Source organism: Hylaeus anthracinus, unplaced genomic scaffold (genome assembly GCF_026225885.1).
Source record: "Hylaeus anthracinus isolate JK02 unplaced genomic scaffold, UHH_iyHylAnth1.0_haploid 0, whole genome shotgun sequence".
Lineage (NCBI taxonomy): Eukaryota > Metazoa > Arthropoda > Insecta > Hymenoptera > Colletidae > Hylaeus > Hylaeus anthracinus.
Genome location: NW_026533254.1, coordinates 9,907,493 through 9,930,845, shown reverse-complemented (window position 1 = coordinate 9,930,845; position 23,353 = coordinate 9,907,493). Strand labels below are relative to the sequence as shown.

The window sequence follows — 23,353 nt, the reverse complement described above, 5'->3', positions numbered from 1 at the left end:
TCCTGTCAACCGATTTACGGTATATACAGGTATAATTGGTAGAACGTCGGGACGAGTTTGCGTATGATCCGTATGCCTCGCGTCGCGTATCAAGGGTCCACGTGATCTGCGGATTCCCCCGTATGTTGATCCCAAACTTAGGACTAATAACGACTCGTAACGGACGAATGCCGACGCGGTATTAACGATCCGCTCTCACGGGGGAAGATCGACCGACTGTTTTCTTAGGATAATTGGATCCATAGCGGAGTCCGGTGCTATGCCGCTGTCACTTCCGTATGACAATGTGTAGACTTTGTGAATAATTGGAATGTTGCTTGGTTTAGCGTGATATCTTGAGACTAAATTTATCAGAATTGTCGATACTACAAAGTACTTTTTTCATTTCATGAGTCCCTCGGTTTATTAGATTATTTTGATCCAGTACATATTTCACACTGTTTTCGGTATATATTTCATCATTTTATCTGTGATATTTATTCTTTGTTTTGTCTTTGTTATCGACGATAAAATATTTGTTAACCTCATTATCCGCCAATGTCCCATTTTTGGGAGTTCTTCTCGTACATTCCGCCAAAGTCCCAAAAAATGGGACGGGCTTTAATTTTTATATTTAAATAAAAACAATGACAATTATGGCAAAAATAGTTCCAGTTAATTTTTGTTTGTTTGTATTTTTGAATTGCGGCGGGTAATGGGTTAAGGGTTACTTTTAGTAAGAATTAGATATCACTGCCCCCATTTCCCCCATTTCACTGTATCACATGCTCCCTCTTTTCTTTCGCGAGCTCAATCCTCGCTAACCCCCAGGGGTCGGCGGACTTGAGCTCGACAATCACTGGGTTAGTGCGTTTGCATGTACGAAAGATACACGAAGCTTAGGTGTGCGTATCGGCGTGTTATCCCGAGGGGAGAAAAAGGATCGGCCGATCGGATTCCCAGATTCGAACACGAATCTTTCGCTGCTCAAGTTGTCTAAGAATTCTTCTTCCCCAATCCTCGTATCCTGAACAGCTGTCGAATACTTACCACGTGTAAATGTAGGAACCGCAACCGCAACAAAAATGAATCAAAGCGAACCCCGAACTTGTAATTCTACACCAAGCACCAATTCCAATTATCATCGACTCAATGAATCACCGACGCGTCGCGATGCACGAGAGTGTCGAATGATTTCACGCGAATCCTTCGCAGCCCGTTCGAGCGAATCAATCACTTTACACGAGTCAGCGGCGTGCGCGTTTAAAGTCCATAGTTAGAACGACGTCGTTTCACTGGAAATAAAAGCTCGCAAGGTTTGGCAATCTGCGGTACAAGTAGGCAGAGGAAAAAGACTAGGTGGTGGGTGGGGTGGGGTGAGGGGGGAGGGGGGGAAGGAAGGAAGAAATAAAATATTATTTCCCTATCAAACGGTATTACCTTTCGCTCGACGGGACTCGACGTATAACAGAGCGCTCGCGGAGAGCCGATTTCCGTGCTTACTTTGCCTGTCTGCGCGCTGCTTTCGTTCTCTCTTTTTCCACTCTGTGCGCGCGTTCGGGAAACCGTACGACGAGGAGGGTTGCGAAAGTAAACGTGGGCGAAAGAGACGAGACGAACCACCGATTGGAGCGCGGAGCCGTGGGCGAAGAAAGAACGATGCTTTTTGGCTTTGCCTCCTTCCCGTTCGGCGAGTTTTCGATAAAGTTTCGCGGTACTGGCAATATCTTTCGCTCGAGTCACGCTCGGTGAAAATGTTGTATTGATTTACGAGCCGGTTATAAGGCAACGGACTCTACGCTCCTGCTGTCGCGAGATCCCGGAGGAACAAACGGGAGAGCAGCGCAAAAGGGGAGAGTGTGGGAAGATAAAGAAAGAGTTTTGCGTCAGTGAAAAGGAGCAATTGCCTGCCGGAGAGGAGCGTACCACGCGAACGAGTGTGTGTACGTTTCGGCGCTCTCTATGCTTCCGCGACCCTTGCTCGTCGAATGTTTTTTTCCGGAAATCGCCCGTTTCGCTGATTCCTCGTACTTGGATGGACGGGTTGCGCGGGATAGGTGGACTCGTAGTACCGTGGTTTAAAAATTAAGGCATGCATGGGTGCTCGGCTCTCGACGGCGAACGGTGGAGCGAAATTCCCTAAACGTGGCCAGAATGTGTAATTACGACGGAGGGAGATTGAAACTAGATATTCGGATTCTTGTGTGCGTTTATTTGTTTATTTGTGTGTTTGGAAGACGTGATTGTAGATGCTTGATTTTATTTTGTCTGCTTTGAGCGTCGTCGCAATTTTATGCTCAAATAAAGTGGGAGCGCATAGAGTGCGTTCTCTTTCTCTTTCTCGTTAGTTATGTTAAGTATAGATTAAGCAATATTTTCTAATGAGATTGTAAGTGGAAGTGAAAGCTATACAACCCTTAGGAGAGTATTAGAATAAATACATACATACTTAAATAAAATGAATTTTTGCGTGAATAATCAGTGGAATGCACTGTTTGTTAACACCAGATTATAAATTGAATTTTGACCACGTTTTGGGAAAACCGTCCCACTGTGCTCCATTATCGATATCAACATCAGAACGACAGAGAACTTACCGGAAGTCGGTGGTACGACGGGATTTGGCATGCCATTCAACGCGTGCGGCAATTGTCCACCTAACGCCGCCATCGGGTTGATGTACGTCCCTTGTGCCGTCGCAGCAGCCATGAGAACTGCTTGCTGCTATAAGTAGAACTCTTATGTCAAAATCGTTTTCAGGGACACGCGTTTCATGTATGAAATGGTCTTCGTCCTGAATCATTTATCTTTATGCTAAATTTTTATTTTTACTTATTATTGTTTTTAATTATTTTCACTTACATAGCACTTCACCGTAACATTTTTGTACGAATTTCTTTTTTGAGTGAAACGATTTTAAAAATCTACGCGTTCGAGTATGCCTTCGTTATCGTGATTGTTTATTAGTCATTATTATTGCTTGTGTCTATGATTCTAATAATCGTATGATATTGTCCGTTTTTGTACTTTTTTCTAACATTTTAACAAGTTCATACCAATTAACAATAGCGGAAAAAGCCAGTAATGGTCAGACACGTTACGCAAGTCGTACTCAATTCAAACTAGAATCCTTAGAGAACGAAGCCTCGCACTATGTTTTTAATATGTTTTTCCATGAAGAATTATATTCTGTTCATCGTTATTCTGCAAGACTTTATATAAGTGCAAAATTTAAAAATATATTTTAATAAAATACTAAAATAGTTAGTTTCTTCGTTGACTTTAAAATTAAATCTCAATTTTAGGAAATATTGATAGCAATTCAAACGTGTACACTAATTCCTGTGATAATACTTTCTGAAATGCTATATCGGAGCTATTTCGAGAGCAAAATCTCGTTGGTAAGATCGAGTTATTGCTGCGCCGAGTTAACGGAGCACTGTCGAACATCGTTGATCGTTCCTAACAAGACAGAAACCGTTACAGGCTGTGATTCGTGATAACGAGGACAACCAGACGATAATGTGGTAACGCGAGACCCATTAACAGCAATGTGACTCACCTGAGCATAAGCGCTGTAAGCGCCGAACTGATTGAACATGAAAGGGTTAATGAGACTCATGTTCCCGGCCATTTGCTGCATGCGTCTTATTTGCCTCTCTTTCTCAGTATCTGCGAATTTTACCACTAAGCTGGATGATGCACCCTGAAACACACGTTAATCGCCATTTTGTAGACCCCTTTCAGTATTTTACTTAAGTATCATAGTATGTTAAATATCTTTGCATTAGGAAGTTGTTAGATTTAGTTAAGGTTCGTTCTTCACCAAAGGTTTCCAAATGTTTATCTATATTTTTCTACGCTATATAGTAACTTTCACACCCCATTCTCTTGCATTACAATGCCACCCCTTCCACTGGAGTTGAGGTTTCGGGGTTACAGTTCAAGGAAATCGGTCAACCACGTGTACCGGGTCTCCCTATGTATATATCCAAATATATGTAGAATATAAATTACACAAAATCGTAACGCTCTTCAATCTTTTAAAAATGGTTCGTACGATGACAGTATTGCCTAATCGAGCAGTCACGCGAACCGTGATAGATGTATCGCGGGGGTGAGGCCCACCTGAAGGTGTCGCCCCCGCGATTTATCGTATCAAGATTAAGTTGCGCACAATGTAAATTGCCATTCTATAACAAGCCAGTCTAAAATGCGGGATCAGATACTCCTGTCTGACGTCCCGGTTCGTAATTTCCAAGAGACGTAGCGGAGCTGTTACAATGGGATTATCGTAGGGGCGACGCAAAGCTGCATAATTTTCTGGAATCTCGCGTTTTCTCTGGCCGCGTGCGCCAGCGCGTTTCTCGTCCTTTGGAAATTCACATGCAAGCGGGGAATTTGATAATAATGCCGCTTCGGCGACGGACGTAATTACCAAAGAAGCTCAGGACCTTCTTTCCCCATTACTCGCAGGAAATCAATCCCTTCACCACCCCCACTCCGCGCCTCACTTATTTTCACTTAACGCGTGTACCAATTACGCGTTAATTTCTCCAATTTTCGTGGCAGATGCAATTACCAACAAGATATTACTATCGAATCAGAATGTGAAGACGAACGATGTTTCGGGAGGTTATCAGTGAGGAATATTTTCAATATTAGGGTGCCATTTTATCTCTTTGACCATAATTTTATTTTTTGGGGGTGGCTAGAAGGCAGGAAAACGTTCTTTACGTGCTCCCAATAAACTAGAGCTCAGCGATTATATTTTAACTAAACAAATTTAATGTTTTAGAGAATTTTAGTAAATATGATAATATTTATTGGCTTATTTTCTGAAGTAAGAATGAAATTAGAATAGATATTTTTACTGTTGATAATTAATTCAGTTACAACGTGTCACTGATGAATGAAGGGTTGCTGATAATGGAAGGAAATTTAGCACGTGTTTTTCACCTTGAAAAGACATCCCTCTTTGAGACGTTTACGGAGATATGTAAGGCGATGACGCTCTCAGCACATCTAAAATATAAATGAAAAGGCAACAGGTGGCCAGTGGCTATTGCGGCTACGGAGAAAAGCTCAGCTTTTGAGCGTCTGGCGTTATATTATCCTCACGTCATCAATGCAAATGCCGAGCGTGTCTGAGTTTATATAACGACGGTAATATTGTAATCCGTTGACAGGCTCATTGAAATTCATGCTTCTTGTCGCACGATTTTCTTTACCACGTCTACTTTATAACGCATTTACTGTGCTTCTCGTGACATTCATTGTTTCCCTTATTAACCCCTGTTTCTTACATAGAAAGTAACTCTTACTTCGTTAATGATTACTCAGTTACATAAAAATTGCGTAATTGTGTATAAAAAAATGTCTGCCAATGTAGTTTTTAATGAAGGGTTTATGAACAGGGTGGTGGAATAAAAATGTATTTTTCTTTAAAACCTTTATTCGGTTATTTCTAAATTCTTTTAATTACGCAAACGTAATTTAAAAATGTTATATATTCTAGAAGAACACTCTGTGTTTGAAAAATAGATTGTTCGAATAGTAGAACAACCACATGATATAATTCTATCATATTACACGATTTCAGTCAACAATTCGCTCGTTGCCACTAATCCACCATTTGAATCCAGTTTGCGTAATTTTCTATGCGTCGATATCGTAAACATTTTGGGAAATAATACACAATCGATAGTCTTTATAGTGGAACATGATTATTAATATGATTATCGCGGGTAGTGACGCAGCAATGAATGTAAATGTTATAATTACGAATGCAAATGGCAACGGGTCAACAGTATTTACGTGTTCATTACTCAGAAGTGTGTAAACGTATAATTAATAACGAAGCCCTTCACCGTTTGTTTGTTACTTTGGCCATTACAACATTTCTAAAGTAAAAAGTACGGACTAACGATTGGCATGTTGTTAAAATTAATTTGAGGCAAAGCTCGTTGCTTTTTTGAACTCTATACTCTACGCCAGTAATGGAATTCTTTTCACGAGCATGAAGTGAAATATTTGGAAAATTTGAGAATAATTTAACGTGGAAAAAAATGGTTTATATTTGTAAATACTGGTGTACAATATTTCTTTGAAATCACGTCATGGTTTGGGAGTATCCTAAAAATTTCGAAATAGTTTATAGCGTTTGCCAACAAGCTGCATAATATCATAGAGCAAGTATTAAACTAAAGTTTCCAAATTGCCAAACAGTCTGTGAATGTTATGGAAAATATTTTGAAGATCGTTTATTTCCCAATAGATGGAAATAAATCAAACAAAAAACGGTAAACCTCCCAACATCGACTGAATTTATTCATACATTAGTCCATCAATGCGGAGCGTGATATCAATAAAGTTTCGATGGTAAACTCGAGAAGAAGCGATTTCGCAATAGCGTAAATTTCACGCCACAGATATTGAACCGTGTTATTCCATTTAAAATTGCATTCGAACACGTTTTTGTATTCGAGAGATGCATGTAATGCTTTCAAAGACGAGCGTCGAATATTGAATAGAAAAGGATTATCCATAGAGTTGGTTGTGTCGAACGAGCGTGTATTATAACCAGGGACGATTTTGCAACGGTCGTCATCGATACCGGATTACATCCACGGTTATTGTGCTGTTCGTTGTAAAAAGCGTTTTTGTCATTATTGCGTAACCATTTCGGACCCGGCGTCAAAGGTACAGCCGCTGCACCACGCGAAATCGGAATTTATAAAACTTTTTATGAGCGTTTTCTTTAAATCCCTCGCGCGGTATCGCCAGATAACTGACAGAACGAGCTCGCTATAAAAGTTTATAGATTTGATAGAACCAAGTACATTCGGTCGTGGAGAATTGAATATTTTGTTATACTTTTCAGCTGCATGGTTTCATACATCACTACTTCGCTGTCATCAATTGGAAGTGAAACAAGGTACATTACTTTTTTTTTAGAAGTATGACTCGTTCCGTTTGCTCTACTTGTGATATAGTTAAAGGTTGCATAGGAAATATATTACAGTTTAGGAAAAACTTGTACACCCATTCTACCAATTAGAACGTAAGAAAGAAACTATGAAAATATCGATAAACTTACACAAGGAGATTTATTCTGCGACCGATAAAAATAATTTCCGATCCCGAAAGGTTGAAGTAAAGCAAATTGGTAATCGCTCGTAAAAACGAAACGATTGGACACGCATCTTTTTTTTTTTTTACCTCTCGTTACATTATTTATACTTCCATATTACCGGGTATTATCCGACGGAGTTTTTTGTCGATAACGGTTCGTCCAGCATAACAACGGTCGAGTAGAAATGGGTCGAGATAAAAAATATTAACGCCCCGATAGCTTGGAATTCATGGGAAACATAAAAAGCTTTTCCCATCGGTGTCGATGCGTGACATTTTCATTAGCATTTTATGCGAAGCACCACTTTGCTCTCGGTCACGCGTGTGAGCGTCGAATACAATCGGTGTGGCACCGCAAATTCCACGGAGAAAAGGCTTTCCCACGTAAAGGAGGGGCGGGCGGGCTCGGGGAGGGGGGGGGGGACGGTTGAGCTGACGATTATTAAAAGTTTCGTTTACAGCCAAGCTCGAATATGGCCGAACGCGCGAATAACCGCCACCGGGAAACCAGCATCCAGCCACAGTTTACAAGACATAAAAGTTATGCAGCTTTCATGGCCGAATTCAACTTTCCGCGTTAAGGTAACTAATATCAAGAGTGCCCGCGAAACTCATACGTGCTCGAGAAAGTATTCGCAGGCCGGGATATCTTCAAGTTTGACACCGTAGTTAAGAAAATACAATATCAAGCAATTGGACCAAACAGGAATTCTTTCCCGTGGTATTTGATTATTTGGCAGTGGAATTTGGTTGGAGAGTAATAATAAGTGAAATGAGACGTAAAATAATTAACGATACACTGGATACTTGAATGAGCGACGAGTACTACGAGTCCATTTTTCTTTGTTTCGACACTGCCTTCATAAAGCGAGAGACTCCAGACGCTTATCACCGCATTATTCATGACAGACCAGAAGTGTTGCCGACGAAATCATTGAGCAAGAAAATTTTTCAGTCGCCCCCTCCCTGGGTTCGTTACGTCGCTTTTTCACCAAGAACTGCGGAAGGAGGCGTCGCACGACGACGCCGACGTCGAGGTCATTGGCGACCGGGAAAATTCGCGCGGCAAAAATATTCAGGGGCGCTCTTTCGTAAAGCTAGGAAAAATATCGACAGGCTGGAGAACGACCGTGAAAGAGGAAGGGATGGAGCGGCGAGGCGTGGCGGGGTGTACGTTTTGTATTCTCTCTACGAGGAGAACCGCTCGAACAACTCGTTATACGCGGTGAAAAGCATCGACGCGTGTTGTTGAGGAAAATAATTTGTCTCTCGTCGACAGCATCGACGCGAGGAAGGCCTCTGCTCTCTGCGCGTCGGCCTGCTAAGTCGTGTGGCGTATGTGACATTTACAGGGGCACATATGTGCCCGTCGATACACACAGGGGCCAATATACGGGCAGGTGGGGGTAAGAAGGGTGCCGAGGTCGTATCAGAGCCAGCGAAGCCGAAGCCTCATTATTGGGGGATTACGGTTCATTAATTCCGATCCAACGTTCTGAACTACACGTGAAAAGAAAAAGCCACCCCAAGCGATATTGCCAGGAGAACGTTTGAAGCTTCCACGCTCCCGCTCGTTATGTTTATCCCGTGGCAGCCGCTGTTTAGGTTGTCCTTTTAAAACTCGCGCCACAAAAGCGCAAAGTCACCGTAAAGGGGCGCCGGGACCATAATTCGCGAAAGGATTTTAAAGCCGCTGTAATTTTTCCGTTTGTTAATTTCTTCCGCGTTTCGAAAAAGAACGTTTCGGGGATCGGCGGGCTGAAATTTAACGAGGGGGGCGTCGACTGGAAGTTTACAGAGGCGAGCACGGTGCGGTGCTGTGACGACGAATACGGGAATAATATGATACACCATGCACAAAGAAAATAATATATGATTTATATATAGGGATATTTTGATTATTTTATGTACGTAGGTTAATATGTTATTGCGTACAATCGAAGAAAATAATTATTTAAACGAGCGATAGGTTTGTAAAAGGTTTTCCAAATATGGCTTTGAATTAAATTTTTTAATAAAGCACAGGTAGTACGAAACACAGGGTGTCCCAGTTTTTTCAACATTTTGAAATGTTCACTCGTTAATAAAACGTTAATAAAAAATGTCGATATCAACTACTTCAGCAAGTGAGCATAAGAGTCGACGAAGTGCCAGTTCATTATCATTTTGTATTATTATTTATCATTTTTTAATGAAACATATAAGAGCATGTAAGTCTCCTCATACTGTACGCGAATTTTTCGGCTGTTTCGACGCAGACAGTATGATCGAAGGAATCCGAAAAATCTACTATATCATTTGAGATTGCCAAAGTCTTTGAAAGTCACGGCTCGGCTCACAGGGGCGCGATATTGCAGCAGACTTGGCAACGGAATGAAGCAATTACCTACTCGATTGGAGGCTTTCCCGTTAGCCGCACCATCACACTTGCCAATTCCAAAGGTGGTAATTTCAATAGATGCAACTGGAACCGCAAGACCGGCAGGAACGCCGATTGCCTCTTGTCCGTGTGATCCTCTACCGGACCTCGAATCGGAGGAGTGGCGGATGCAAACCATCCAATTCTTCCATGTATTTCAAATTACAAGAGGAACGCTTAGGGCCAGCCAGCTGGAAGAAATATCTGATTTCGAATTTGTAACATTCTGATAGCTGTTTCCTTTTCAGTCGCAAAATCTGTTTATCTCATTCATTTGTGTATCGCGGAAGTTTTGTGGATTTACTAATTGTTCATCTTTTTACAAATGGGCGATGGCAGTGTTACTATCTGTCGTTTTCTTAGACAGCAATTATAAGTTATCTTCTGGTGCAGGTACGTATTAAAAATGGCGAACTATAGCGAAGAGTAATAATAAAATCAGTTTCTATTGAAGAAACTCCGATTAACCGAGTTTACCTTTAACCACGCTACAATCGACACATTCGCGAATCGATTGACTTTTAAAGCGGAAGCTTAGGGACATCGAGCTTTAATTTGATCCAATTTAAATTTAATCACGATAATAGCGATATTAAGAATCGTCCCTTAAGGACAGACATCCCTTACGAAGAAACGTGGCGGTGCCGGGGGAGCTCCATGTCTCACGCTCGATCGCGTTTCTTTTTCTTCGGACCGTACATTTTCTAGCCCACGGGATTTAGTCTCCTGTTCTGACTCCCGATACGAAAGACTCGCCAAACAAGTAACAGTTGTACCGAAGATAAAAGCAATGCAATTACGAGGCCGCCGAGGGAATTACTCAGGGAATGTCTTTAATTAAATGTTGGAAGCAGTTTCCGAGCCTCCGTTAATGCAGAGACAATTTCCTTCCATCCACTTTTCGCTCGCTTCCCTGAAGAGAAAGGAACATCCGCCCTGTGCCCGGCGAGCCACTCCTACCTCTGGATGCTCTGCCGTGTACACCTACAACACACGGTCCCTACTTTTACCAAGCTTAACGAACTTTTAAAGTTCGGGGGCATCTAATCGCTCGTGTCAACATTCGCTCAAAAAGTATCGCAGAAATCGAGCCTCGCCGTAAAACTTTCTTCATTTCGCGCTAATCTCTCGTATCGCGTTCTGTTTTTCATTCCGATTACCCGCGATGATTGCCACTCTTGGAGACAAAAATGTAGTCCTTTTTTAAGAGTTTTACGAGGCTGGCTTGTATGTTAATATCCATCGACATTTATTTCTTATAATTTATATTAAAGTCTCTTCGTCATATATCAGTAACGAGCATGGCGCTAATAACTGCTTAGGGGGTTGATAACTTAAAAAACAGAAACTCTCTTTGTCTTCATGTTTCTCAGTAAAATAAACCCGATCAGGCGATCCCTCAACAATTCGTTGTAGCACGTCTCGATGTGAAAAATTTTCGCCACCCCCGAAGGGGTGGGTCTTTTTTATTCCGAGCACTTAATTTCCAGCGGTGGCCTCCGGAAGGTGGGTAAAGGAAATAAAAACGAAGGAACGTTACGTAAAATTCTTGCGCTGGAAACGGCTGTTACGTCCCGGGTACGTTTTAGCCGACACTGTGGCAAAACACTTCCCCCTCGTAGGTTTGCTTTTATTACGAGACATTTCAGGAGTTTGCAAAGCTCCGGGTGCGGGGTGGAGCAAAGAGCAAGGCGCGTGTGCGCGCGGGGGTGGGTCTCGCGAGCATGTCGCGAGGCGTGACAAGAAATGTCACACGCTTCGGAAGGCATAACTACGCGCGAGGTTGGCGTGCTCGCATTCCACCGGTGTCACATACCACCGAGAGACGGACCGCCAACCCCTCCGCAGAAATATTGAGACCCCTGGAGAAATATTGACCGTCACGTGACGTGCGAACGCGCTGTCAATTCGAGTAGCGTAAATCACATTATTCGACTCAATGAGCGGCCAGGGGAGAAAAAAATGATCGGAGGGAATTCGTGGCCCGCGACTGGCAATTTTTCACCGTAATAACCCCGGTTTAATGATCGATCAGTTGATACCGCGCCGCGATTTCCAAATTCACCCGTGCTCGCCCCGGATACGCGAGGAACTCCCCAGGGAAATACCGGCCGTCTACAATATAAATGGAAATGCGACGCTTTTCAACATAGAAACGATTGATTTCGGAAACATTACCTTCCGGATGGTTTTTGTACTTTTATTGGGTTGCGTTATTAGGAGCGAGATTATTCGAAAGCGTTGCCCTTGTTAGGTGTGACGAATAAACGTGTCAAGGTAACCCTTTCGGACCTGGCGTCCACAATTGAGGACGGAAACGTAATAAATTTAAACTACGAGACATCTCGTAGTTGGCAGTGAATGGGTTAAAGATTTTATGTCATAAATGTTTCCTGCGAGTTTTCGTTTCGAGATCTGTCAGAGTTTCTTTTTCACTCTAATTTTTATCGCCCCCGATTGGCCCGAGGTTGCGAGACATTTTTTCGCGTCTCTTTTTACCCGAACGCACCGAAACTTTCTACGTTGAAACATGTTAAATTGTTAACCGTGGAAAATACGCGTGTGGCGGTACAGGTTTTTCGATTAGCCCGCCCCCCCGATAAAGAAACTGGCAGGCGTACGTGGTAATTGCCCATGTAGCTGCTAGGTGACACTTTGTTTCGGTGTTCTTTCACTCTGCCAACGTACACAGACGGGATACGAGGTGAGCTAGAAATTGCGATAAAAGGCTCGAAAAATGTACGGCTAAATGTGCATTGAAAAATAGATGTGAAACGTAAATTCATCTGTAATCAGTAAAAATAATACGTAGTTTGCAAAAGAACAGATTATTTTTTGATGAAGATATAGGTATTAAGATTGGTATTTTTGCAACAGACTTTAGTGCGCCAAGTTTTGACAGTAATTGGTTTTAAAAAAGTAAATGAAACCATACTCTCAAAATCGCGTCGTAGTGATTTATTCTAATTCGATAATTAGCAACGCCAGTGGCACAAATCGCTCTACATGGATTTAATTTAGTTTGCATGGTTCCGAGCATTTGCAAAGGATTTTCTATTAACACGTACCACGCTGCTGTCAAAAACATTCATTCCGCAGTAGAAGCCTTGTTTAAATGTTCGATGAAAAAGGTCTTTGAAGAGGAAAAACAAAGAGACCCGAGCAGAAAATCCCTTTTTATAACCGGGCGTATCAGACGATGGTTCGCGGAATAAAATAAATAGAACGGAAAAAATGCATTACATGTCTGAAAACGTGAACGTAAAAACTTTGGAGTCGTTTGCCTCAAAACAACTTTTTTCCAAGCTCTGACGTCTCTAGGAACTCCGATGAGTCGATCTTCGCGTCATTTGACGCACACACAAACCAAATGTACCTTCGTCGTCGAGGCTAAAACCAGCACCACACGTGCAATTGCTTTTTTTCCCTCTAAAAAAACGTTTCACTTTTTCCGTAAAAGTTCGTTATTTTTCTTCAAAGCGTCGTCGCTTGAAAAATGTCCAATATTTTTTTTTAATTGCACCCTTGACTATAGCTGCACTCATATTGAACGCGACTCTATGCATTTTTACTGTTTCGACGCAGTGGAATTAAAAAATATGCAAGCGAATTTTATCATTAGAAAATAAGATCCTGAAGCCACTTTTGGAAACCCAATTATTATTCTTCGATTTCTATATGATAATATGTTTTCCTCGGGTGTGCATAAATAAATGTGTTGAGCTTGACGTAAATACTATTAATAATGTTCGATAAATAAGTTTTCTTTTATATAATTACATTCGCGAGTCCATCTTTCTATTACTTATTTTGGTTCGAGTATAATGAATCCTTGTAAATAAAGAGCACTATTTCCTCATTGTTCGTTGTTGGAAATTTACAACTCTAATACCGAGAAAAACGAGTCGCAATTACCGTGAATATGTTGCAGGTTCAGTTACGTAGCGCGGGGATGGTGGCTTCATTCGAGTAGCACATGAATCACATTACACAGTTCATAAATTCCAAGTGAAAAATCTTTGCAGAACTTGACTCGTATAAAGTTGCTGTTTCTCTCGTGATAGGGGAACGGCAGTGTTTACAACTCTAAACGTGCGTAAAGAATATTGTAAAAACAAGAGTAGTAGACTGTGCAATAACGATTATGCATACATAAAGATAATGTATGAAATTATTTATCGTATAGAGTATTGTAGTTTATGTTTAAGTTTTTTTTACGCTATAATTGATGGCTCGTATCACACATATTGTACATTCATTTTTATTGTTTGCGAGGTAGGTTAAAAATTCAATGATTACTTTGAAATCGTATCAACAATTCTAGCATTATATTTTTATCTCGTGTTTTACCAAAATTGACCGTTCCTTACACCCCCTTTCGATAAATCTTGCAGGTACACCCAAAACGTAGCGAATTCTCTGGTCTTCCCACCGTTAGCGTCCGATAAAAACCATACTAGTCGGGCGCATGTTTGATTACAGCATCAAGTTCGACGATAGGAAAGCAGCAACGCCTCAGGGGCAGGGGTGTGTATAACGATAATAAACTCTGAACGGAGCATAAAGTGGCACTAAACTGTTCTAGATGCGCGGGTAGACCGAAAACTATAACATCGGGGCCTCGTAAAATGTTTTCGTACGTTTAATCGTGTCCGATCGTTGTTGCTCTCCGAATGCAGTTTTAGAACGCAGTAAAGCGAAATGGTTTGAAAATTTTTACGCAACCAGACCGGCAAAAACGTTTGGTCGGATCGTCGAATTGGCCGCGTTCTCGTTTTAGTTTCGCTCGTTTGCATTTGAAAAACGCCCGACGCTCCTCAGGAACCGAACTTATCGGTTTGAAGAAGTTTTTAAGCGCTGAAATCTTTGCTCGACGGGACAGGAACGGCAGGGGGTGGAGGGGGGGGGGGAGTAGGAGAGCTTGTTGGGGTTTCTACTTCCTCGTGCTCGATCCCCGTGTATTCGACGAGTTGTTCGTGCTGTTCCGTTATCGCGTCTGTCGACGAAGGAAAACGGGGGCTTCGGATGCTTCGAAGACGGGGAGGATCTGTAACCTCCGAGGATCTATAGGTAGAGAACCGTTCACGTTCGACAAGGACGAGACTCGAGATTTTCCTCCGTTACGTTCCCTCTGTCTGCCCTTGTTCCTTCTCCTTCGATGCTGGAGAGTCCTCGGAATACTCGGGCGGATCCCTCATATCTGCTAGGTTCCGACGCAATACGCGCATCCCTCGGTTTAACAGGCCTTAATCATCACAAGGACCTTTCTCGAGCCGAGCGTTTTCGTCCTGCGGCCGGTTACCGTGTACCCTGAAGCATCCCCAGTATATACGCCACCGTCGTACCACTTAATCGCTCACCCCTTATGCAAGCAACTCCCTGGCGAACGTTTCGCCTGGATACCGAATACGGAAAATATTTGGACGGTTCAGCGCTCGACGTATCGCACGTATGGAGAAATAATGTTGGGATTTTAGACAGTGCATCTTTCTTTCGCTGTGAACACGAGAGCTTGGTAGCCAGCTTGTGATTGAGTCCAAGGAATTTATTTTATAATTTTTACTCGATTTTATATTGTTTGAAATTAGATCCGTTGGAGGTTTATTATAGTCCTTTGTAGGGTTGGTTCTAGGAGTTATGCATTACGGCGATTTTAGTGTATTTCGTGTCATAGAGTGGTGGGGATAGTAGATGCTCGCGAGCTTTGTATACGAGCCGTGCTAATTTGTTTAAATTATTCAAATTATTCTTTGGCAGTAGCAAGATGAAATTATTCGAATTATGGAACGAACCTCGTTAGATTCGTCAGGATGATAGAATTTTAGAGATGTGTTGATGAAAGATCTTTTCGCGGGGCCCAATTAGCTTTATTAAATGTTCGTTTAAGGATAAATTGACTTAAACTGGCATCGCTAATGTGGGATCGGAGCCCTCAGAACAAGAAAAGGACTCCGGAAGACCAAGATAACGAGGGTCGGCGGCGCTGCAACGGGTAAAGCGGCTTGCCAGCTAGCAGAGAGAACTCTGAAGTAGTGGCAGGACTTGAATAAACCCGCTTACCAATTTTCGAGCTAGTCAAGAATGTAGATTTAACTTTGAATAGATTTTTAATAACTTTGGATTGCTTTCAGAGGATGATATAGAGCACATTCGAAAAATTTTGTAAGATAATTTTCTCTCTTTTTCTTTGAGTACATCGCTACTCTGCGTGATGCACGGACGTTTGCAAGTCTAAAAAATAACCAAACACGAAAGGGATTTAATAGGTTTTACGGTCACATGGGTTTTGACAATTATTAACGCTTCTTCGGGGGCTAACAAATCCAGACTGGTCCTAATGAAAGGGCAAACTGCGTGACTCGTTTCCGTCCTACGTTTCCGCACCCTCGGAGTGCCCAATGCGACGCAACGAAATCTCGTAACGTTCGCGTCAAAATTTGCATAATTCGTTGTGATAATTAAGCGATCTGCATATTACGTTCCGCGTCATGTCAGTTTCTCTTTTAAGGGCAAATGGTCCCTGGCACGATTCTGAAGTTTCTCTACTGTGCCCACGATTTCTACCCCGCAGCCTCTCGCTATTGGATTAGAGCGTTATAACGAGTAATATTCGCGTAACAACCTCCCCTCCCATCATGTTCCCGCCACACCCTTTAGGTTGACGCAATTCGTGATTTTGCACACGCGACTGATTCGTGACGCGAACAGGAACAAGAATTCCTCGTTGACATTGGAAAATACACGATTGTCTTCCTTTATTCGTCCCCGGTGACGATGGATATCGAAAAAATTGTCGAATGTGTCGGACAGTATCGGTTGTGTATGGGGTTTCATTGTTCATCGAGCTTCGATGCATTTGTTTCTTTGCAACCCCTGTGTGAAGTGTTAATGAATGATTTCTGTGACACTTGAAGATTTGTGGAAAAAGGATAACTAGTCCAGTGGTCCTCGGACCTAAAATATTCTAGGTATTATTCAGCGTCAGGTACTCTTGGTGCTTCCTCCGCAAAATTTTTAATTGTCAAGAGAAGCAGAGAAATCGCTTCTCTCGTCGCAGGGACATTTTAGCAATCCTAAACAACAACGACGGTGGTGGAAGACGGACGCAGTATGGTCAAGTTCGGGAAGCGGCTTTACGAACTTTCGCCAATCAGCAGGTGGAATCCCGAACGGAACACACTGACAATTCAATTACAACTGGGAATTCGTGGTCCGACCCTAAACCGAGAAAGTTTGGCGGTTTGACGCGGGGCCGAGGGGAGATACGACGAAGAAGAAGGAGGCGACCCACACTTCTCCAAGTGTTATGCAGATTTCTGTTTGGCCAGTCATTAGATTGCAGGCGCAGGGTATTTACAAGCACGACAGTCATTACTACGGCTGTGTCTACCCCTTGGACGCTTTAACTGCTACGGAGGAGTGACCATCCATGGGCGAGCCTCGTCGTTTGTATTATTCTCGGCTCCATTTGCCATGTTAATTCTATGCGCATTTATTTCTGTTTTCTTTCTCTTGCTAATTTGTTAGTCGCCTGGATCATTTAACACACATGTCGGTCGACGTGACGGTAGCTAGAGCTTGAAATTTAACATGCTTCCTCTAAATGGGTATAAGAAACAGACACTAATATCTGTAAATTTTTAAATAACATTGGCGAGAGTAGAAATGCTGTGGAATAACTATTTAATAGTTCTATTTCTATTGTTCATATGTTATTTGAGACTGTAGGCTAACTAGAACTAATCTTAATAATAATTACAGAATAAATGGAAATTAAACAGTGACTAGAAATTTTATTGTGAGCCATTAGTTAGTTTTACTTGGAAAATTTTTATTGTCGAATTTTTAACTGTTCGTTTTTTTAACTGTACATTTATTTGGATGAACAACGCGAGGATAACGCTATATATTTTAATATAAACATTGCACTAGGTGAAAGAATGAAGAGAATGTTATGAAACTAGGATAGAAAATCTGGAAGAAGAATGGGAAAGAATAACAGAAAACAACTGAATTTACGTAATGGATTAGTCAGCAATAGAAAGTTGTTTATGTGCCTTTCGAGTGTCTACCGAAAAAAACAGAATTTTACGGCTTAACGTAACAGTGTGCTATACATTCTCACCGTTTAGAGAATTTATTTTTCGTAGTTTTATTCTCGATATATCGATTCTTCTAGTGTTTAGGTGTACAGAGAGGTAATATAAAGCCACTTACCGGCATAGTTTGGCTACCGTGTAAGGAATTGATTGCCGCTAGCGCTTCTTGATGTGACGAAAGTTTTACGAATGCACAGCCTGAAATCAAAAGAAATACTTCGTTAATAATTGTGCTTTCCCTCAATCGAGGATTCATTAAAAATAGTTTGTATTGAAAAGTTCGTAATTCCGAGTTATTTTTATATTTTCTTATCGTCATACATTAATCGAATCTTAACAATGGCAATTTTCAAAGATTATCATTCGCTTCCGTATCGATCTATGTATTGTCCTCCGATTCTACGATCCTCAGAGGCGTCAGCCTTCGGTTCACTTTCCCGTACGAAACTTTACGCGTTGCAGTTCGATATTCCAAAGACGCGAGAATCGTTTTAACTTGGCGAAGGGGGTGGAATAAAAGGAATTCCGTTTCCGCCATTGTCGTGGAGAGTCGAGACCGTCCCCAGCGATGATGGAACGATTAAACGCCCCTACTCTTTGTCACGCGCGCTTATCGTTATAGTCAGATAGAGACACGAAGACAAAGAACTCGAGGGTGCTTTGAAAAATTGACGCGCCAGTGGAGCGCAACGTGCACTTAATAAAAGATGTTTACCACGAACGGAGAAACGCTCCGTAATCCGGAACACCATTCCTGGTTTAGAGCAATAACGATGCGTATCACGGTGAACGAACGATCCTGAAAAATTACTTCTATCTAGCCACGCTCGTAAAATAATCCAGACCTCTCTGTTCCGGCGCTTGGAAAATAATTTCTGTTCAAGTGAATCTTTATGGACTAGATACCGAGCGCCGTTTAATGGTCCGAATGGATGGCCAGTGGTTATTAATTTTACTCGGTGAAATTAATATTTTAGTGGACTCGGTATGAGCGCACGAATAGCACCATGTATTTGGTTATTTGATTAGTAATATGTTGGCAATTTTGAGATTTTATTCGGAAGCTTTGGTTGCCCTCTGTAGGAAGTAATACGTACAATAATAATTGCAAATTTAATAGTCGTAACGGAAGCGAGATCGAGGTTTAACAATTTATGAAAATTAGGTATTCTGGAGTCAAGCTTTAAAATTGTAATGTTACTTTCTAGAAAATCAAAATGTTACCATTCGAATAACGAAGGTAGATGTGACAAGGCGATATAATAATAATCGCAAATTTAACAACTGTAATATCACGAAAAGGTATAAAATCGAAGTTTAATATTTAGGAAAATTAGTGATTCATGAGTGGAGCTTTAAAATTGATACGCTTAAACGGGTCCAGAAATATAAATGAGTTTCGATTGCTATGTGCCGGGGATAGGCTGGGGGCAGGACTGAAGGGAATTGGGGCGAAAAGAGGGCACTTTTACCCTCTTACCTGCTGGAGTATGACACGATAACGTCTTCCCTATCTCTGTTTCAGCCCCTGGACCTTTTCGAAGTCTCTTCGCGATTCTACACTTCAATGTCTACCTTTTAAATTCCAATCGTTATTCGAATGGCGCCGGGGGGTTGGAAGACAATTTTAGACTGGTAATCGATACTTCGACTTCTGAAACTTCGCGATCCGTTTCGACATGGTCGAAAATTTGTAGACATTTTCGTTTCCGTGTTAACCGTGCAGAATCCAGCGTCGAGGTACACTTTGTGCAAAAGTCAATCGAAAATGTGGAATAACATTTTTTTTAGAAAGATTCGTTTATTATCCACACTATTTTAAAACAAAACCAAGCTTGATAATTGCATGGTTGCTTGTATCTTATGGAGCAAGAAAAATTATTTTCACATACAGTCAGTCCCATAAGTATTCGTACCCTCTATCTTTGTTGAAAACATTTGTCGAAATTAAACCATAGATTTGACGTTTGCAAATAAATTCTTCATTATAGATACACATAAGCGTAAGGTTTATTCATTTACATATTTATAAAAAAAACTTTTATGTTGAAAAATAGTCTCCATCAATCTAGTAGTCTATGTAAAGCAGACACAAAAAAAAAAGAAGAAAAATTGTTTTCTTTCCAAGCTCCTCGATAGTAATTTGCCCCAAAGACTTCGATGGTCGATGGCAAAGCCGGCGAACTAGCTAATAATCGCGGAGCTGTCGATACCATCAAATTTCAGTTTCGTCAGGCATAAAATTGCCCGCTGCCTAACCGTTCCCTAGGGGGTCGCGTTTCGCGTAGGAATTTGCGAGAAGAATGGCGGGAGGACGTTGAAAGTTGGCGGCGAAAGCGATTCCAGGGCGTAGGTACGTGGGCCAGATTTTCATGCGATTCGACCCCTGTCGTTCGCCGACATCGTAAGAATTTGTCCGAGCTTCCAAGGCGTTCTAGTTCGACCCCGTCCGTTGCTTTTCGCGCGGACGAAATCTCTCTCGAAGAGGATGCGCTCCTGAGATTTTTCCCCTCCGATCCTTGCTTCGTGGGGCGGGGGCGCGCGGAAATAAAAGAGTCGAATTTCTCGAAAGTTCGCGTGCTTGCGTACCCCTGGCTCGGGTTCGTGTAAGTGTACTTGTACGCGGACTTTTACGCGGACTTGTGTGAGAACGTGTTCGTGTATGCGTTCCCTTTCTCGCGTCGACGCACGTACATGTACACTTCGGCACCCACACGTAGCGAGCGTCGGTATACAGAGCTCGTGCTCTGTGCGCGTGAACTGGTAGTTGGTGTGCGTTTGTGAGTGTACGTGTGTCTGTTCCAGCGGCTCCTTCTCGTCGGCTCGAAAACTATGTTTGGCCCCTTGAACAACGGCGAACAACAAACACTGGACAAACCGCTCGGCCCTCCGCCGCCAACGATGTGGACTATATAGTTGGTGGATCTCTCCCCTGTTCCCATTTCGTCTCGAACCCTCCGTCGACCCCCTGCCCACCGCCGCCCCCGCGTTCCAATGTTCTCTCTTTCCTCTTCGCCCCTATGCCGCCACAGCCGATTCGAACCAATCGATAACGCCTGCGAGACTTTCCACTCATATATTTGATTGCTCGGCAAACATGTCTAAGTTTATTTTGCGGGGCCACCCCCTCCTACACTGCCGCCCCTCTCCGCTGCTCTCTCCCTTAACGCCCCTGCGTCGTTCGCGAAGCGTTAACGCGCGTTGCTTGCGCGGGTATACGAGCGAATGGCAGCCTTTCCGATACCCTGGAAACTCTCCAATACGGGGGGGGGGGGGTGAAGGGGGGCGGGGATGTGGAAGGTGTTTTTCTTTTTTATCATCCACCGGGAATTATTTGATCGTATTACAGGCGGCGTGTACTTATGGTTTCTAATGGAGTTGCGGAAATGGAAGAGGAAGACGAATTTCTTACTGGTTTAGTTGCTGGGTAACATTGGTTTCACCTCTGAAATATGTCGTTTGGGTTATCCTGACGTTGGTCGATCTTTGTAATTCTTTCTGGATACCTAAGGATTTTTTAGGATGCGCGTGTTTTAAGAATGACGATTCTATCACTTCTCCAAGACGATATATCTGATCTGTCTAGTTTATCGTAGACGTGCGATGGTTTATTTTGCATTTACCATTTTCATGTCTCTCTCCATCTCTGTTTCTCGAAGTTTGTTTAATGTCTAAAGTGGAAGCTGCTGGATAACCAGTTTTCTATCCTATTTGTTTGCTGTTACTCACCCTGAGTCAATAGAGGTTCCACTATCGAACAGTCGGAATCTTCGCATCTTTAAAACATGTTATTCGTCGCGGTGTGCTTCCAAGTTCAAAGATTGATGTCGCGCGAAGCTCGACCCTCACCCCGTCTGGGAACTAGTTTCATCCTTTACTCACTAGTTCCCTTTATATATAAAAACAGTATATTTTTGCATTCAAAAGCCGAAGATATATAGTTTTGAAAGAGTGTCCCTTTGCAATAATGTTGCACAAATGATAAAGTATTGATGGGCAAGGTATAGATAGCACTCTGCCGACAACGTAGTGCACTCTGTCAGTAAGACTCGGCAATGTAGAGCCCTGTACGATCAAAGGATTTATCGACGGAATGCTCTATGATGTTACTAACAGAGCAACCTGCCTTATCGATCAGTCGTTCTACATTACAACTCCTGTTTTAAACACATATTTCACAGATTCATCTCTATAATTCGTTCCTTAATATCGAATAATAATCGTACTGTTTATGGACTCAATTAAGCGACGAGCTATAATGGAAGAGTAGCGCGTGGGATAGGTCGAGCAATATGTGTCCCCCCCAAAAAGCGTCACAGTATTTTGATACGTGTTTGCACGCACCTACGAAGGCGTTCTGGTAGTGGTTGTTGACACGCGTCCAGGCCTCCTATGTAACTGGGTGGGGGTTTTATTATTTCCTTGATGGATTCGAGTCAGTAGCTAAGTGAAAAGAAAGTATTCTATTAATAGCAGGGAAATTCACGATCACGTGGAGTAAACAAAAGGGAATTGGCCATCGATTAAGTGTATTTAAATATAAAAACAAAATAGAGTCAAATATTTCTACCAATTAGCCCAACAACCAGATCGTTTAAAGCACCATAGATTATTCAATACTAGCAAACTCCAGCATCATCGTTGTCAGCCTCGTAGTCCGTTCGTTCTTGAATCGTTCGGAACGGCGCGAGTCGCGATATTCCGGAATAAATTTTTCACGATACACGAAGTCGGAACAGGTGGAACGGAGTTACGTGCAAATCGTCGGAACATATGCTCGATAACTGCCGTTGGAGCTATCACCGTCGACACTCGGCGTGTGTACTCGCGTCGGGTACGGATCAAACGAATCAATTTCATTGATGAAGCTACTAAATCCCGGCGAGCGAGACGCGAACGCACGTAATTGATACAATGGCTGGTTTCGCAGAGTACACAGACCACGGCTGCGCGTCGAAACTCGAAAAGAGCGAACAAAAATAAAAAAAGGGGTACGCGTAAGTGTACGCCCACGCGTTTGTTCAACGTACGAGTGAAACAGAGGGCGGAGAAGAGGGCCGAAGCGAGACAAGCGAAACCAGAGACGGGATAAGAGGCGGGATTAAAAACGCTGACAAAGTTACTAACCACGTGTCTGCTCAGCCCTTTTTATATTTGCGAGGCAAAACGAAGGCTACGCCAAGCCTCCAAGGCAGAGATGGAGGATGCAAATGTTGGGGAGACAGGGAAAGGGTGGATACGCGACGGCGAATTATGTGTTAGGTTTGGACGAAAATGTGGATCGTTGATCTGTTGTTTGATTGAATAGAAGGCGAGCTGAGAGTTTAATTTTGAACTTCTCGAGCAGTTCAAATAATAAACATAAAGTTAAAGTTGCAATCAGTCCAAGCATGCTCTAACCCTGTCTGGAATTTTACTCCTCCGTCGACCATGCGCATCGGTATCTCGAGTTCTCCCCCGATACGAGAAATTTGTGATATATTTGGAGGAGGAAACAAATAAGACGGCATTGTAAAACGCAGGGAAACGTGTAGTACGGAGGCGAGACAGCAAGTGTAATGTGGAGACACGAAATGCCATTATAGTGCGGACACGACCGAATCCCGAAGGGATGTTGCAAGAGGGCGGAGAAAAAGAAGGAAGAAGACAAAGGGGCATACACGTACGGGACGTGACAACACCCGGAAAACGGCATTGCCACGTTGCTATTACGAGAAGATAA

The 23,353-nt window shown here is 42.4% G+C and overlaps 1 protein-coding gene across 13 annotated transcripts in view; it reads right to left on the bottom strand.

The window, feature by feature from the left end:
- The window catches only part of LOC128887467 (CUGBP Elav-like family member 4), a 559,913-nt gene that overhangs the window by 21,611 nt on the left and 514,949 nt on the right, over positions 1 to 23,353 (bottom strand). For 12 of the 13 annotated variants that reach the window (XM_054143443.1, XM_054143469.1, XM_054143432.1 and 9 more), the window contains 3 exons: positions 17,750 to 17,829; positions 3,542 to 3,685; positions 2,577 to 2,703 (listed from right to left, as the gene is read on the bottom strand). In XM_054143443.1, coding sequence (XP_053999418.1) covers positions 2,577 to 2,703; positions 3,542 to 3,685; positions 17,750 to 17,829 — 351 coding nt within the window. The remainder of the gene's footprint in view (positions 1 to 2,576; positions 2,704 to 3,541; positions 3,686 to 17,749; positions 17,830 to 23,353) is intronic. The other variant, XM_054143405.1, reaches the window with a different exon arrangement.